This window comes from Ammospiza nelsoni, chromosome 18, assembly GCF_027579445.1.
Source record: "Ammospiza nelsoni isolate bAmmNel1 chromosome 18, bAmmNel1.pri, whole genome shotgun sequence".
In the NCBI taxonomy this organism is placed as follows: Eukaryota; Metazoa; Chordata; class Aves; order Passeriformes; family Passerellidae; genus Ammospiza; species Ammospiza nelsoni.
Window position 1 is genome coordinate 10,212,430 of NC_080650.1, and position 16,534 is coordinate 10,228,963.

General features: G+C 41.1%; 1 protein-coding gene across 5 annotated transcripts in view; it reads right to left on the reverse strand.

The window, feature by feature from the left end:
• CIT (citron rho-interacting serine/threonine kinase) overlaps window positions 1-16,534 on the reverse strand; it is a 69,407-nt gene that overhangs the window by 40,067 nt on the left and 12,806 nt on the right. For 3 of the 5 annotated variants that reach the window (XM_059485154.1, XM_059485153.1, XM_059485152.1), the window contains exons 9-15: window positions 14,925-15,105; window positions 7,843-7,948; window positions 6,826-6,969; window positions 5,379-5,498; window positions 1,714-1,884; window positions 1,412-1,465; window positions 810-863 (exon numbers count right to left, since the gene is read on the reverse strand). In XM_059485154.1, coding sequence (XP_059341137.1) covers window positions 810-863; window positions 1,412-1,465; window positions 1,714-1,884; window positions 5,379-5,498; window positions 6,826-6,969; window positions 7,843-7,948; window positions 14,925-15,105 — 830 coding nt within the window. Of the gene's footprint in view, window positions 1-809; window positions 864-1,411; window positions 1,472-1,713; window positions 1,885-5,378; window positions 5,499-6,825; window positions 6,970-7,842; window positions 7,949-14,924; window positions 15,106-16,318; window positions 16,329-16,534 lie in introns of those variants that run through there. The other 2 variants (XM_059485155.1, XM_059485151.1) reach the window with 2 other exon arrangements.

Genomic DNA, 16,534 nt, shown 5'->3' on the forward strand with positions numbered 1-16,534 from the left:
ATAAGCTGTTGGCCTACAGATAATTCCTTGGCATTAATGCAGGTAGAAAAGGATACAGGGGATTAAAACATGAATGTTTTGAAATATTAGAAGTACTATTTCTATGTAGTTTTGGCCTCCATATTCATGATCATTAACCCTTGAAATAGCCCTCTCTCAGCAGGTGCCAAGTTTGAAAAGCTCAATCAGGGGATTATTATGACAACCCCTTTCTTTCCTGCTGAAGGATTCCACTTAGAGAAGTTCCCTGACTGTTCTTACAGTGAGACCTGAAGTGCCAGACTGACCACGACAGCAAATCTTAGATATTCTGCACCATTTTCAGCAGACATTGATAAGGTGTTTTAGTTCTGTTGTGAATCCTTATCATTCAACATTTTTGCTGTGAAGATCCTGGGAAGAACTGAACTGTCAGGTGATTAAAGCAGATTATACTGGGAGACTAAACCAAGTCCAACATGTGTTTTAGTAGTGAGCTAAAAGCAGCTGAACCCCTCTTCAGAAGCAAGGGGCCTGTGCAGTGTCCAGAGCATACCCAAACAGGCCTCCAAATGAGAATTTCTCTACACTACTCCAGTTCTGACTCAGCTTCATTTGTAAAAATAAGCACTGTTGACATGTCTCAAGAGCCAAAAGCATATTGAGAGCACCAGTGATTTCAGATACCAGTTCCCACCCTCTTTTCCTTATCATCCCCCATGCTATGACTAATTCTATTTTTGAGGGTAAAACAAAGTGCATCCCTCCTTTTCATTAAGGTTTCACTGGGAAATCTTGTGAAAAATCCACTTTCACCACCCAGTCGTTACCTTTGTCAGCTTTTCCTGCAGCTCCTGGATTTTGGCTTGCTGCTCTGTATTGATCTATAGTTAGATAAAAAGATGGAGGGAAAGAGTCAAAACCAAAGAGGAGAAAATGCTCTTTGCTTATGATACCACATTTGTGCTAATTCGCTTCCCAAAAATCTTGGTTTCCCCCTGTAATCCCAACACACCAAAACACCCCTTGGCAAATCCACTCCCATTTTGCTAACTTCCAGTTGATTTAATATTTTAGTTACCAAGAAGATTGTTCAGTGTGAGAACACAGAATTCTTTTTGTTTTTCACTTTGCTGTTCCTTCTGAGTAAAGCAAACCCTGATGTAGCCCCAGCCTGACTCCAAACTTGGATGACACATAACAGCCTGTCTTTGCCCAGCTTCTCAACACAATCCATTAAGAACAGGTTATCCAGAGACAGCTTTAGATCAAACAAGAGAAAACAGTGAATCACACCAAGATGTCTTAAAACATAAAATGAAAGGAGGTGGGGGCTGTGAGGCCATGCATGCCACTGAGTAGCCACAGTTTGGTTTCTGTGCAAAACATGAGAGACCCAGGAAGAAAAATCTAGAACACTGAAGTAACATACCTTTTCCAGTTTGGAATACAACTCTCCTGCCTCATTTTTTCCTTGATCTTTAACCTGTAACTTAAATATAAAATATATGAAAACCTCAGGAAAAGCTAGGCTTCTATCCAGTCATCACCTCATGCAATTTAAACACCAGCAGTTACACAAAGCAGAACTCACATCATACAACACATGTTGTGTTAGTTGTAGGAACCACGCTAATCTCTGAAGGGCACACCCACAACTTGTGTGTGCATGTGTCAAGCAGCACTAGATATTGCAGCAAGCCTCAGCCCCCTCTCCCATGGAGCCTAGACTACCTTTTGCAGTTTGTTGTGGCACTCGGCAGCTTTACGTTTGAACTCCTCGGCTGCCAGGCGGGACTCCCTCAACTCCGACTCGTAGAGATCGCTGCGCCTGCGAGCCGAGATCAGATCCTCCTCCAGCTGATTCATCATCAGCCTCATCTCTTCCACTTGAGCTTGGTATTCCTGTGGTTGGGGTGCAAGGGAAGGAGAAGGGGTTACAGTTTAGAGGCAACAGGGGAAATGCTTGGAGCCGCAGATTCCAGAATACTGACTGCAGGCAAGAGATGCACTTAAGAGTACGTAGAAGGAAGGTAAAGTACAAAATAAAACAGTAAAAACTAACTAAAATAACTAAAATCATGGTGTTGTGGTTTGAGTCTTGCCACTTTCAACTCAATACCTCCAAATCAAAACATTGACTTTTTGAGAGTGCAGGAACACATACGTACATCCACATACAAATGATAAAAATTACTTACATTTCTAATTTCTGAAACAGAAATGTGCCTTTGAGTTGATGTCTCTACTAAATGCCCAGATGCTCCCTCAAGATCTATTTTCTCAGGCTGATAACATGACAGTTATCACAGATCTGCACAGCTTGGGTAAAAGGAAGAAGGAGAAGCAGAGGGGTAGCACACTGTGGCTCGCAGCCATCAGATTTCTCTTGACGGAGTTAAAAAGGATCACATTGCTCAGTATGGGAGACAACCTAAAATCAAACATTATCTTAGAAAAACTATCTAAAACTCACATTGCTCATAGAAGATATTTGCCTGTACAGGCAGAAATAAAGATTCCCCATGTAGGAGACTACAAGACAGGGCATTTGGAAGGGGAAGGTGGGAGAAGAAAAGAACATTTGAATTGACTATCTCAATGAGACTGGGAACTCAAACTGAGACTAGCTTGAGAGATTGCTTCACATCTTCACTGAAAGACAAGAATTTAATTATGTTTAGCATTTATTAAGTCCTGCAAGTATGCATTTCATGAAATTATTCTAAAGCAAAAAAACCAAAAAAAACCAAAAAAAGCCCTCTCCAAAATTGAAGTATTTTTTACGAAGCTGAGAACAAGTAGAAAACATGCACATCAAGAGTTAGGAACAAAGATTGTGAAGGACTGACAGTGGGGGAGTCTATCTCTCTTTCCATTTTAATATCTTACAGTATGCCTGACTACCCCCATATTGAGAAGAGTAACTGTCTCGTGACAGAACCAGGTTTGTCATCGCTCCCTCCAGACAGGCAGCGCCTTCAGCTCGATGAGAGCCTGCTGAGCACTGACCCTGATGGCAGCCCCTCATCCTCCAGCATGGAGAGCTTATGCAGATGGTGAAAGAAGCCAGGCCTTTAGCAGATTGCTTTACTGTCCCTTACAGGGACTAAAGAATGGCTCCTTGGCTTGTAATCCCAAAACTGGTTCTCCACTTTGTAAGCCAGACAGGAACCTACTCTTTCCAGTTTGTCTCCTGTGCAAGGATAATCTTATTTTCTTGCTGGAAAAAAATTAGATCTTTTTTCCTAATAACTAAGCATGTATTAACTTAAATATTCTTTTTATACAAATACATCTGTGAACAAAAAGGCAGAATGGTTTGAAAGAATAAATGTTCTGCTCAGAAATCATAATTTGTTTAGACTTCCTAAAATACTGGGCTTTTATATCAGCGAACACTTGACCAAAGAATTAAAGGTATGACAATAGTTGCCACTGTTACAACGAGCATTTGGGAAGGGAGGAAAATGGGGAGGGAGAAAAGAAGAAAGAAGAGGAGATAATTAGTAATATTTCAGGTTTTCTTGTTTCATCACATTTGCAAGATTGTCTTTGAATAAGTCCCGAGATAGATCAGAGGAACAGGCCACAGCACTCAAGGCAACACAGAACAATCCTCTGGGATATGCATTGCTCAGAGTTCTAAAATACCAAGAGATATTTAAGCACAGATTACTAGACAAGTTCAGGGCATGTATCTGAAGCAAATCACATCAGGGAACTACACAGACATAAGTGAGGCTTTCAGAAAAATACAGATTCTGATTTGTTGCAAGTTTGTCTGTTAGTACGGCTCTTCATCAAATAACGACCAGAGCACAGCTTTAGTTAAAACAAAAAAACAAAACAAAACAAAAACCAAACACACACCCCAAGCAAACAAAAAACCCCACAAACCCACCATGCTCTTCTATCCAAGTACCTGAGGTTAAATTGAACCTACAGCCTCACCCTGAAAATATCAAATGCCTAATTATTGGGTTTTGAAGATCCTGATTTGCTGTTGATTTGACTCATTCTCTCTCAAGCCTCAGGTTTCGAACAGCAAAACTCTAAGGGGCTCTTCCAACTCCCAGTTCCCTCTGACTTAAAAATCATGGTCCAAGTCTTTAATGGCCAAAATCCACCTGCTGACATGAGTCAGCAAAAATTTCTCAGCATTTTTGGTTGCAAGATTCTTGAACACGTGTTTCAGGGAGCTCAGAAGGCCACCACAGACATGAAACTCTGCAGGACTCATTTGTTGAGCTAAGCAGCCTCTTTATGTCATTGTGAATCTCCACAAGCCAAATTAAGAGATTCTGGGACAAAGTGCTTGATTAAAAATTACTTGCATTATGTTTCCTCTGTTACATTTGTCTGTACTGCCTAAGAATCTGTGGATATTTCAAATCATCAAAAATGTTCCCCATTTCAGCATTTAAAGCAACTTTGCTAGCAAAGCACCAGAAGAGAGAGCAGGGAGCTTTAGATCCCTTGTATTACATAAAACAACCACCCAGAAGAATGCTGGGGAAGTCTGTGGAGGACAGCTACATCCAGAGGGTTGGGCTTGCATTTCATTACTTTTTTATATAAGAGCTACTCATGTCTGGAGAATTATTACCAAGGTTTCAGGACTTCCTTGTCTCAGAGACTTTGAAATGAGTCAGTTAATGTTTGTAAAGTGCTTTGAAGATGAAAACCAACAGATAATTACAAAGAATTGTTTGAATGCTATAGCAAATTTCAGTTCCTTTTTCTCAATGCAGTATGTTGCTGTTAATTCATAAAACTGAGTGGGTTCTCCCTTGCAATGGCCACATTTGTCACAATGTTTTCCTTTAATTTTGACCTTTTTTTACTTAAGGGCAACTATGTGAATTAGTGAACTTTCAACATTCTTTGGGTGGAAAAGAAAATTATTCATTTCTACTTTGCAAACAGATCAAATCAGGAAAAAAATAGGCAGTACACATTCTATTTTGAAACGCAATTAGGCATTTTAAATAGTAAGATAAAGAAGAAAAATTTTTAAAAATACCAACACAATTCAGGTTAGCTCAGCTCTCTCCCAGGTGAATATTCATTAACTTGTGACATTTAAAATGGATAGGTCATTTCTACTGCAGCATGTCACTAAAGCATTGGAACTTTCTCCTAAACTGATTGTACAGATGAAGTACTTTCGGGACTAGGAAAAGAGAAAGGTGAAGTCTGGAGTTTGTGCTTACTTGCAAAATACACAAGTGGAATTTTGTAGCTTGCTGTATTGTTCAGGAACCCCTGTGAAATCACACAGCTTGGGAGTTATCACAGCCTATCAACACCGAGCGCAATCCTGGCACCAGAGCTAGAATGTGCCAAGAATGCCTATTTGTGGGCAGCCACTCTGCTCCCCAAAGAAGCAGGAATACCTGTTCTTTGATCTCTTGCAGTTTTCGGCTTTGCTCTCTGATATCATGAAGTAGCTGCAGTGCCTTATCATCTTCCTGAGACACCTCCATCCGTGCCTGCTCCAGGCTGCGCTTTAAGCTCTGCAGAAAGCAAAATGTTCAATACATAGGCTTTGGTTTCTCAAATGGTTGTATAATGAAGATCTTTAGTTACACAAATGCCTCCTTGACTGCAGTGAGGCATCAGAAAAATGGAGGCACCAATGATGGAATCCTAATGAAATTCATGGCCAGTGCGGCTCCTATCTGAACAGAAGCAGCCCGTTTTACAAACACTGTTTACTCAACTTAAATCTTCGTTCAAATCTCCACTTCCTCACATCAGGTTTAGAGACAAAAACCAAACACAGATCACAAAAGGCATCCATTATTGACAGCATTTATCTATATTTTATCCAGCACTATTAATTCACAACCTAGATACAATCCTTCAACTTCATGTTACTTACATTTTTCTTGTTGCTGTTAAGTGAGTCAAATGTTTTAATCATTGTTAAATTTCTGTAAGGAACAGAAGAGCTGAGTGTATCTCACCACATGCCTTACCTCCAAATTTGGAGTCACCAGTGGAGTGGTGCTCCTATTAACTGAGTGTTATTCATCAACAGGAAGATATAAACTGAATTTTCTTCCTTTGCCTAGTAGCATTCAGTATAGGAAAATCACTTGGCCCCATTTTAAGATGTCCTTCCCAACAAACCAAGACATCAGAAATGGTTTTCAATTCTCTGGAACAGAGTATTAGCTGCATTTTTGCTCTTGGTACAAGAGAGGAAACATAATTGTGTATCTAACTGAAAATACAGAGACTATCAACTAGAATGAAAATATCCTCACTGGAATATTGCCAGTGACAACTGGGCAGACATTCCAGCTCTCATGAAAAATGATCTCTGAAGACATGGCTTTACAGCCTCATTTTTATATTCTACCAGAAAAATAGCACCTGCCCTAGATCTTCCCTGACACTGTGCTGGGGAACAGGATGGGTCTGAACTCAGGACACCACAGATGGAGGCAACACCACTGCTTCCTAATCCTATTTGTTCTTGAAGATTTCTGTCTAGGCACTGATTAGGCCCCATCCTCTTCCAGCTAAGAAACCTTCCAGAAGTACAAACCAGGCATGTTCTAGCACAGCCAGTAAGACAAACATCACAAAGAGTTTCAGCAAGACCAGGACAGTAGTCACTCCTGCATGATCTAAGCACATGACCATGAAACAACATCTGAATAAAACTACCAATCAAGCTTGTGCAAACACTTCAGGGCTCCATGTTCAACAGATATCCTCTCACATAGTATTTTCTCTCCATCAAGTACCCCACTGAAAGCATGATGGAAGAGAAAGACAAAGACCACCAGATTTCAGGCCTTCAGAGCTGAAAGGACTGGGGTAAGGGCTCACACTGCATTCTGTGATATAGGTGGCCAGGTCCTGCTCCAGGAGGGATCGCTGGGTCTCAGAGGCTTTCAGTTCCACCTCCTTTTGGCTAAGTACAGCCTCCACCTCTGACACTCTCCGGTGCAACCGCGTCATTTCCTGCTCCATCTGCAATAAATATCAAGAGGTTATAAAGGAGGGCTTCAAAAGCTTTGTTAACTGCTACTTTCAGAGCTCTCTTTGTAAGAAATTTGTCTCCAAGAGACTTCTAGCTATGTTTCTCCAAATGGTGTTTAAATTCCGATACCATTGTCTCTGCTCCAGGAATGCACAGTTCTTCTTAAGGACAAAGTAGTAAGTCTAAGTCACCCCATTCATTCAAGCTGCTTGTTCATATTCAGTCATTCTTCGAACCCCAGTTAGCAAAGAAGACACAATCATTTTTCACCTGACTTGCAGAGATGGGTCACTTTAACCTTATCCCAAATCCATGCTGGACCAGAAGATGGTTTCCCCCCATCTCCTTGTCAGGAGCAAATGGTCAAATCCAGAACCGAGCAGGGAGAAAAGTAATGGAACTCTCATAAAAGTCTCAAAACAAGCAGTAAGTGTTAAAAGACTCCACCAGGTTCCCTTTATTGGAGCACAGCAACTGTTACAAGACGTTCACCATAAAGCAGTGACGTGACAACAGTTATATAAGCAGGAGCTGATGAGTGAGGAAGAGCCCTCAGAACAGTACTGCTGTAATGTGTGTCTGATGAAGAGGCAGGGCCTGCAGGAAGCAGCAGTCGTCTGTGGCACGCTGACAAAAGCACTGTTTAAAATCCAGAGCCGCTTCTTGTTAAGTTAAAAGTATCTACAGCAACAGCATGGCCTAAATTCATCTCCCTTTGTACTGGACAGGAAGCCACCTCTCTGAAGGAAAAGCACTTTGCCCACCACGAGTCTGGATGATCAGCAGCATCTGACAGATCCCTGGACATACAGTGGTTGCAGATTCCTGGAGCAATGGGTGTGGCCAATCGCATGAATAAATACCTTGTGACACTTGTCCTGGGCGTCTTGGAGCTCTTTGCTCTTGAGAAGAAGTGTCTTTTCCATGGAGCTGACCTTGGCTGGGGAATCCACACTTGAAAAAACAGATCTAAAAGAGCAAAGCCAAACAGCACATGAATATGGGTAAAAGGTACAAAAATCTGATTTATGCAGCCCCTGTAAAGTCATTGGGTACTTACTTATTCCAGGATAAAAGAAATGTGATTGTGCAGCAATCACAGCCTAACAGCCATCATTGCAGATCAAAGGTACCATAAAAGCTAATGACAGTACACCATTATTAAATAATCCACGTGTACTTCTAGTTACAATATTCATATTTTCCATCAGTGGCTGTGTCAGAGTGCAAAACAATAAATCACAGCAGCAGTTTTCCATGATTTGTAGGGATTTATAGGTGCAACAAAAACAGAGCATAAAGTCAACATAACCATTTGGAAAGATAACAAATTTTCAGAGAAATGCTTTTTATTTGGCGCTTTATTTTTAAACAGGTTTTTAAATTACCATCAAAGTATAAAAGCCCTACAAACTTCAACATGTCATAATCTGCACCACAGGAAGAAGAGTTTAATATCCTTAGTTACATTCTGTGAATCAAAATTGAAACTTCCCTAACCCAATTCATATGATCCCTACAAACCCAATCAATATCAATATGATTAGTCACACTGCAGAACTTCAGAGTTCCACTTAAAAGTAATTTTTTTTTTCCTGAGACACAACTGTACTGTTCAAAACAATTTGACTCCAGAAGCCAGGGGAAAATATTTACTTGTTCTTAAGCTTTCTGTCTAATTGGGACTCAGCATTTAAGGAGTTTACCATTCCTGTTAGTCTAAATTTATTTTAGAAGAGGATAGGAAGCCACCTGATGTTTAGGAGCATATTTTTAGTGCTTTGCAAAGCCTTAAATATGCAATCTGCAACCAAAAAATTAAGTACACACATCAAAACACAATTTTAAAAATCACATTCTCCCTTGCATAAAATGATTCAGACTAGAGACTGGAGCAGTTAATGATGGAAGCAGTGTTAACTGATAGATGAAAAAGCAGCAGTACAATGAAGGTGCTAATAAAAGATCACACAGGCTGCCCACACGTTGCTTTCTGCTTCTCCTGGCCACAGTTTGGTGTGCAGCCAGTTATCCCCACGGAGAGAAAGGAGCTTTGAGCAGCTCTCTGCATAGAGCCAGACACCCACACACAGCAGCACAGGCTCCTCTCAACACCAAGGAAAGTTTCATTCCATCACCACCATTTTCTGAGGAAAAATCTACTCCTTAATCCAACTGGATATGCAGCAGAGGCACAGAAAGATATACATGGATTTTTACAAAAATGCAGCAACATTTCTGGATCAAACAGATCTTCAGCACCAGCACCTCGAGCAGTGATTAGGAAAGGCTGTTTTAATATCAGCAAACAAACACAGCAAAATCCACCAATGTTGCCTTGAAAGGTCAGGTATTAATATATCTCTTCAGAAACCTGATATGGAAAAACTTAGAAAAAAGAATCCTGCATGTCAATGATAGAGATATGATCAGGACTTACTAAAAAAAAGTTTAAAATTAATGCTTTTATACAGCATTCCTTTAGCCCTGGTCCAATCAATCTGATCCGTCAAATTACCATATTTAAAAATCAATTTATAAAGCGTGTCTATACTCCTACAGAGAAAAAGCAACCATCTGAGAAAGATGCATATTAAATCCCATAACAGCTGGGTGTACAAACAAGGCTAAAAATGAATAGTTGAGAAAAGCAGTCTAAAAATACAAATTAAAGCTCACATTAGCTAAAAAAGACACTAAGGAATCTGCTTTCAAATGTTAATCAAATATATGTAAATAGCTGCAAATATGTACTGAGACAAATCTGAAAATCTTCTTTTAATAAAAATTTAGTTTTACAGGTCTGAACTGTATTGGCTAAAGCAATCTTTTTTTATTATTATAGTTTCAACCTTAACCACCACTTTTTTACTTCCATTCTTTTCAGATCTGAAGCATTACCTAAGAAAACTCCAGCCAGTTCTCACAGAGCTGGTTTTATTTATGTCTTCTATTCCACCTCCCCAAAGGAGCTCATTTTATTTGTCATTTTTGCTTGTTTATTTTATTTGCTATTAAAAGAAACAGAGCCTAATATTACAGGCACCATTTTGCATTTCAAAAACTTCTCATGGTGAACCAGCTGAAAGCATCCCCAGGCACTGCAAGGCAGGCAGGAACAGGAGGGATTCAGGGAATGTGGAGTTCTGCAGAAGGTTCGGGTGGGATGGGATGGGACAGGGCACAGGAGACTGCCCAAGTTTGGATTTCATGAGGTGACTGCAGAGGGAGCTGCTCCTCAGGGCTGGTGTTGGCTTTGTAACAGGAGAGAAGGCTGCAGACACAACTCCAATCTTTCTTCCCCATCCCTGTCCAAAGTGAGGAAGAAATTCCTTAAAAATATATGTGCTGGTGACACGGTGATTTTCCTGCCATGGAAACAGTACATCTTATCCCCAAGCAAAGCTGATCTCAGTTAGCACTGGACACAGTTTTTAGGAGACAGGCTCTCCCAGTAATTCTTTCCTGTGTACAAATTGTATTAGAACAACTTCCTGAACATCCATACAACCTTCAAAGTATCAGAAAGGGGCAGACAGAGGAAATCAAGAGAAATGGAATACTGGCTAATCTAATAAGCCTTGTCATGGTGATAGAAGCTCTCAACAGAGCATGACAAGGTGGAAAATACCCACATTTCTGGGGCACTTATATTCTTCCTCAGTCAGCATCATTGTAGAAATTAAACACACACAATCCAACATCTAAAGCCATGATGTATAGCTATCATTCAGGATGGGACCATCTCAGAGTATTTCATTTAATTAACTGCTACATCTGGATCAATTCTCTTAGCACAACAGAGCAGTTTCTGCTGTTTCCTCTCAAGTGTGAAAAAAATTATTAACAAAAGGTAACCAGCTCCACCAACAAAAAAATGGCAATAAAAGATTAAAAAAACCCCAAATCCAAGTCTAGAGTATCAAGCTCTCATAGCACTGGCTGTGCCAATTTACTTTCCAGAGAAGCAGAGCCTGCATGACTAAAAGCCAAGTTAACTTAGAGCTGACTAGTGATTTCACAGCTAGATCAGCAGCAGCCTCAACCAGCAGAATGAGCAGAAATGGGACTGCTTGTGTAAAAGCTCCTCCAGTCCTAATGTGGCTGAGATGAAGAAGAAAAAAGCATTGCCATGGGAAAAGCTCCAAGCTGATTCTTGGTGTCCAACTTGTGCATCCCATCACACTTTGTAACTTCCTGTGTCCTTTTCTGCCACTGTCCTAAACCCCCAACTCACCTGTGCTTCCTTCTCACAAGGATTGGCACCATCTGTCCTAATCCTGGCCCCCACACAACATGCTGATAATCTCATCCCCATCCCTCATGCTCTATTCTTTTTAGCATTATATTCATCTGTACCTTCCACCCCCTCGTAAATGCTTGCTCAGGCCTAAAAAAAACCAACCAAAAACAAACAGTGATACCATCAATCTGTGAATAGAGCTTGCTGAAGCAAAGCATATTTTTGGTATGCTCATCCTGTGCTTCCTCTTTCATCTATCTTTGGTGAAAGAGCTTACCAGAACCCAACAAACTGTTGGAAGAAATCAGTAGAAATCCTTCTTTTTTGAGGAATGGCCCATTTTAACTCAGTATTTTATAATGACAGTCACAAATCCATACCAAATTTTTTAATTAAAAAAAACCCTCAACCCCAGTAACCCCAAAAAAACCAGAAAACAAAACCCCAGAAATCTTGAGAAAACACCATTTCTTAGGACCTTAGAGAGAGAACATAGGCAGGCAAAATTCTACATAATAAACTATTTTTAATTAGGCACTTATTTTTTTATTAAGTATTTTGATATATTTTATTTGGCACTAATTTTATAAGGTATTTATTTTTATTTGGCACTAATTTTATTAGGTATTTCTTTTTATTAGGCAGTTTGGTATATTTGGTTAGCCCTGGATTTATAACATATTTATCTTATGCTTTCCTCTAGTCACCTACAAAAGACAAGAACAATTTTCTTCCACCACTTGATGCGTATTTTTGGCAGCTAAGGGTTTCTGTCACTTGTTCTAAGCACTGGAGATCAGCCATGGTTAGGGACAGGAAGTAAGGTGGGGCTGGCTTTTAATGGAATTAAACTCTTGGTTGCCTCTTATCTTGTCACAGTCACACGCTTGCAGCCAAACCAGCAGCCAGATTTGCAGCCAGACAGGCTTTTCTCCCCCACATCCAGAATTCAGAGGCCATGATGAGAGAAGGAGTTAGCTGGTCCTACTCTGCAGCCTCAGCCCAGCTCTTCTAAGAGCAGATTTAGCTGGAACACTTTAAGCAGCCCACAACTTAAACAATGCCCTTGATTTCTCCTGATTGCTTCCTATGACACATTATTGCTGTGTCTTTTGCATTTTTGATAAGTCTCACATTTGTTAGAGGGACACAAATTCCTCTAAAATCTCGTGGTATGGGGCAGCAGACAGAGCACTGTAATCCAATGGACCTTTCTGAACCACACACCAACCATGTAATTTCTGGCAACAGGTCTAAGTGACTTAAAGAAGGAAAACCCTTCTAGCCCAAAGTCATTGGGATTGGAAAAGAGAACTTCTGTTATCCTTCTTCTGTCCTTCCTTAGCTGCCTTGTCTCTGAAGTATTTGAAATATCCAAATACCCACCTTCTTACTGTCCAGTGGACAAGGGCAAAGGATAACCCTGACCTTCAGAGTCTGACAGCCCCCAGATTCAAAGTGCTGAAAGTTTCAAGGACCTCGTCACCAGCACTCTGCAGTTGCCTGGCCTTACAGTAAGCAGCACTAGAGGGTTCGTGCTGCAGACAGGAAAATAGATCTGCATCACTTAGCAACCATAAGGAGAGACTTTCACAGGAAAAGGTTTTTTTAAAAAAATTCTGGACTGATAAACTTCATGACTTAGGACCTTCCAGAGAAGGCATCCCAAGATTCACAGCAGATAAACCCCCTCCACATTTTATTGCTCTTCATCTAAGAATTTGATTTTCAAGGCAGTGCAGACAAACAGTACTCTATTTCCTCAAGTAAAACACACACCAGACAATATTTTATAAGTAAGAAGTTATCTTTGTGACCCATTTGCAGTGGTATTGAGAATAAACTAATCACTGCAATATTTAAATACAGGTATTTTAAAGTCTCCATAAGGGCTTTGCCATACTTAAATCACCTTCTTAGAACAAAAGGCAAGTATTTACTGCTAAAAATAAGTGCATTTATCTAGATCTCACTCAAGAAAAAGAAACCATTATTATTCAGGAGAAAATATCTATAAGATGATTTTCTGTTCCAGTTTAAGAAAACACAGGCCACACCAAACAAATTTTATTTCAGTCAAAATTACTGCAGAGGACATTAATCTCTATATTCATTTGCTATACCTCTTCTCACCTATTCCCAAAATTCAAATGTAACTTCCATATGCATTTTTGGTAGCAGCTCCACAGAGAAAGCCCCTCAGTCCATCTGCTCCAGCTCTCTCAACCTCCAGTACAGTTACACCACTGTTCTGAGACTTCAGCCCATGCTCCTCTTCAGTTCTAGTCCTGGGCCCAATTGCATACATGTTTTTACCACACATATATGGTCACTGTTGAGGCTTTCCTGACTGTCACCTGAATGGCCACACAGACCTGGTACATGGATTGCAGTTCTCCAGGCAGACAAGAGAACAGCCCAAGTTATCGCACTCATAAATTAAAACAGATTTTTAACCCCAGGTATCTACAGATCTAACATTCCATCCTGCTAATGATATTAGATCATTTCACCAAAAGAACACTTTCTGAGGCTCTATATCCTCTCCCTTCCTTCCTCTTTTGCCATAAAAGCAACTCTGCTGAGGAGGGAAAGGCAAAAATTCCCCTTTTATTGCTGGCATAACCATCATATAACCTTGATTCACGGTGTGAGCAAGATCAAAGATGTCAACAGTATCACCAAATTTGGTGACAAGCTTACTGCAGAGCAGCTATCACCAATATGACATAAAATGAAACTCAATTAAGACAGATTGACAATGAAGTCCCAGAAGGGAGCAAACCAGCAGCAGGGAATGAGGGTTGACATGATAACACAGTGCATTGAGTCACTAACCCAGCCAAAGCCACTGCGCTCCTGAGAGGCCTCCTGGTCCGGAGCTGAGGACTTCCCAACTTAACACACTGCACTAATACTTTTTCAATAGCTTTGTCATCAGAAACCAACCACCCACCACACCAAATGGTTTATATCACACTATTTATATTCTTCTTTTTCTCTGACTCCCTTCTCTTGGAAATCATGTTTTCTTTCCATTGAAAATCATTTCTCTGAGGTCTTTACATCCCTCCACACACATGGCCACTGCATGTTTGATCCAAATCTCCAGTGTCTGAGCACACACCACAGCAATGTCCAGTCCTCCTGTTTAACTTGACCCAGCAGCACAGAGCCAGCTGCCATGCAGCTCCTTCCCTTGCTCACTGACCCATCACTGCACATTCCCAGGTTAGTGGAGCTCCTTTTCTATGGATCACTGATTCAGCCTTACACATTCCCAGCCCTTGGTGCCCACTCTGTGACCCAATAAAATAACACCATCCCCTTTTTCCATCTCTGAACTCCTCAGTATTCTGCTCCTTGCAGGGATCTGCAGTACCAGAAATGCAATCACCTACTGCTCCCTGCTAAACAGCAACAACTAATTCAAACTATTTGAACTACAATTTTAATAATAACTGATTTAGAATTAATCTTTTTACCCCATTTCCTCCCCCTCATCCCAGAAATAATCAGAGAACAGTAGGACATGCACAAGACACAGCAGCAACAGATAAAACCCGAATGTGGCAGCTTCCCTACAGCAGAGTACAGGTCAGTTAAAACAGCTTTCCCTCTCACACACACACCATCCTCTCTGCAACAAACCTACCCATTTTTCCAGCAGTCCTATCCACCTGAGCAATAATTTCTACTTACTCTGGTCTGAGTATCCCCAAAGCCTTGATGAATGAAAACCCCACAAACGGCAAATCTTCCCCCGAGAATCCTGCTGGGTTCAACTGGCGCGTAGAGGATAAAACCCGCGAATTCTTCTCTGGTTCATCAAAATTTGAGGTGTCATCATCAGACTTGAGAGTAGGAACGAAGGGGGGAGGAGCTGGTGGAAAAAAAGCAAGAAGAAAAGATAAAATTCAGCTACAGTTCACTCTGCAACAGTCCCACTCATTCAGTGCTTGCAATGGCACTGCAGCTCCTGCTTTTAATCTTGCTAACACAAGCAGACTGAGCTGCTGCTCTCAAAGCGTATTACAGCAACAAGAGATTAACCCCTGAGCTGCCAACATGGCTACCACTCTGCAGGCACAGCATCTCCCACACTGATCAAACTGAGATTTAGCTTGGGCATTAGAGATTCTGGGTTTGGGTTTTTTTCAGGTGAGGATGTTGGGGTTTTTTAACACATAAATAATAAAATCAAAGCACCAGGCTAAGAAAATCATTACTGTAATATAGCCAGCAGCCTGTCAATTCTGATTCATCTTGAAAAGGAAAATGTCTCCAACCTGTCCAATTAGTGACACTACCTGAGAAAGAAGCCTGATCTTGTGCTAGTCAGCTAAGGGATATATCTTACCCTTTAACACTAACAAGAATCTTCCCAGCATGGGTTTCTAATCAACAGCAAACTGGTCTTTCTCCTGGAAGGTTCTAATAAACTATAGCTACTAAAAGCTCAGTGGTCTGTAGGAAAAGAAGATTGATTTTATTTCTCTAAACGAGCTTGCTTAAGATCTGGAACTCTTGCCGGGACACCACTGCAGTCTGGCTCTGATACAATCAGCTCTGAAGAGAGGTATAAATAGCAGGAATTACAATGTATTTCTTACTATAATTTCTAAATTGGTACCACTTAACTTGCTAAGCAGTTGTTTTAATTTCAGATGATTTTCTCGTGCTTGCTTCAGTTTAATTAACCTAAGGAACAAAAGGACAAGTTCTTCTCGGTGCTGTGCAGCACCCGAGCTACCTGCTGGCTTGGCTACGTGTGGGAAAGGAATGAATGCAGAAGCCCTGCTGTGCAATCCCTACCTCATTAAATCACATTTCCTAACATTTATTTATTTAATTTCATCACTCGGCTCCCCACTCACTGCAACTCTGAGCTCAGCAAAGGGGAGACAGCTCCTCAGCCCGCAGCTAGAACAGCCCATTGTCACCAGCTGATGGAAGTGGAGTGTGCTAAAACCGTTACCATGGATCCAGTATGGATCTCCCGTAGCTGAAGGGCTGCTGAGGATTGAAGGACTGGGAACAAACATTCCAACCCCTGCAGTGCAGGCTCCCTGCTCCCGAGCCGGCGTTAACCCTACCTGCCTGCGGCGTGACAGCCGCTGCCGCCCGTCAGTGGCAGGGGCACCGCGAGTCACGGCGGGAGGCTCTGGCTCCCTCTAGGCTGCCAAAGCCTTCACTGCCCGCCTTTAACTCTCCATTCCTCGCTGGAACTCCCCACCAGACCAGCGTTAATAGACAAAAAAAAAAAAAAAAAAATTAAAAATAAAGAATCTGTCTCCGTCAAGTGCCAAATC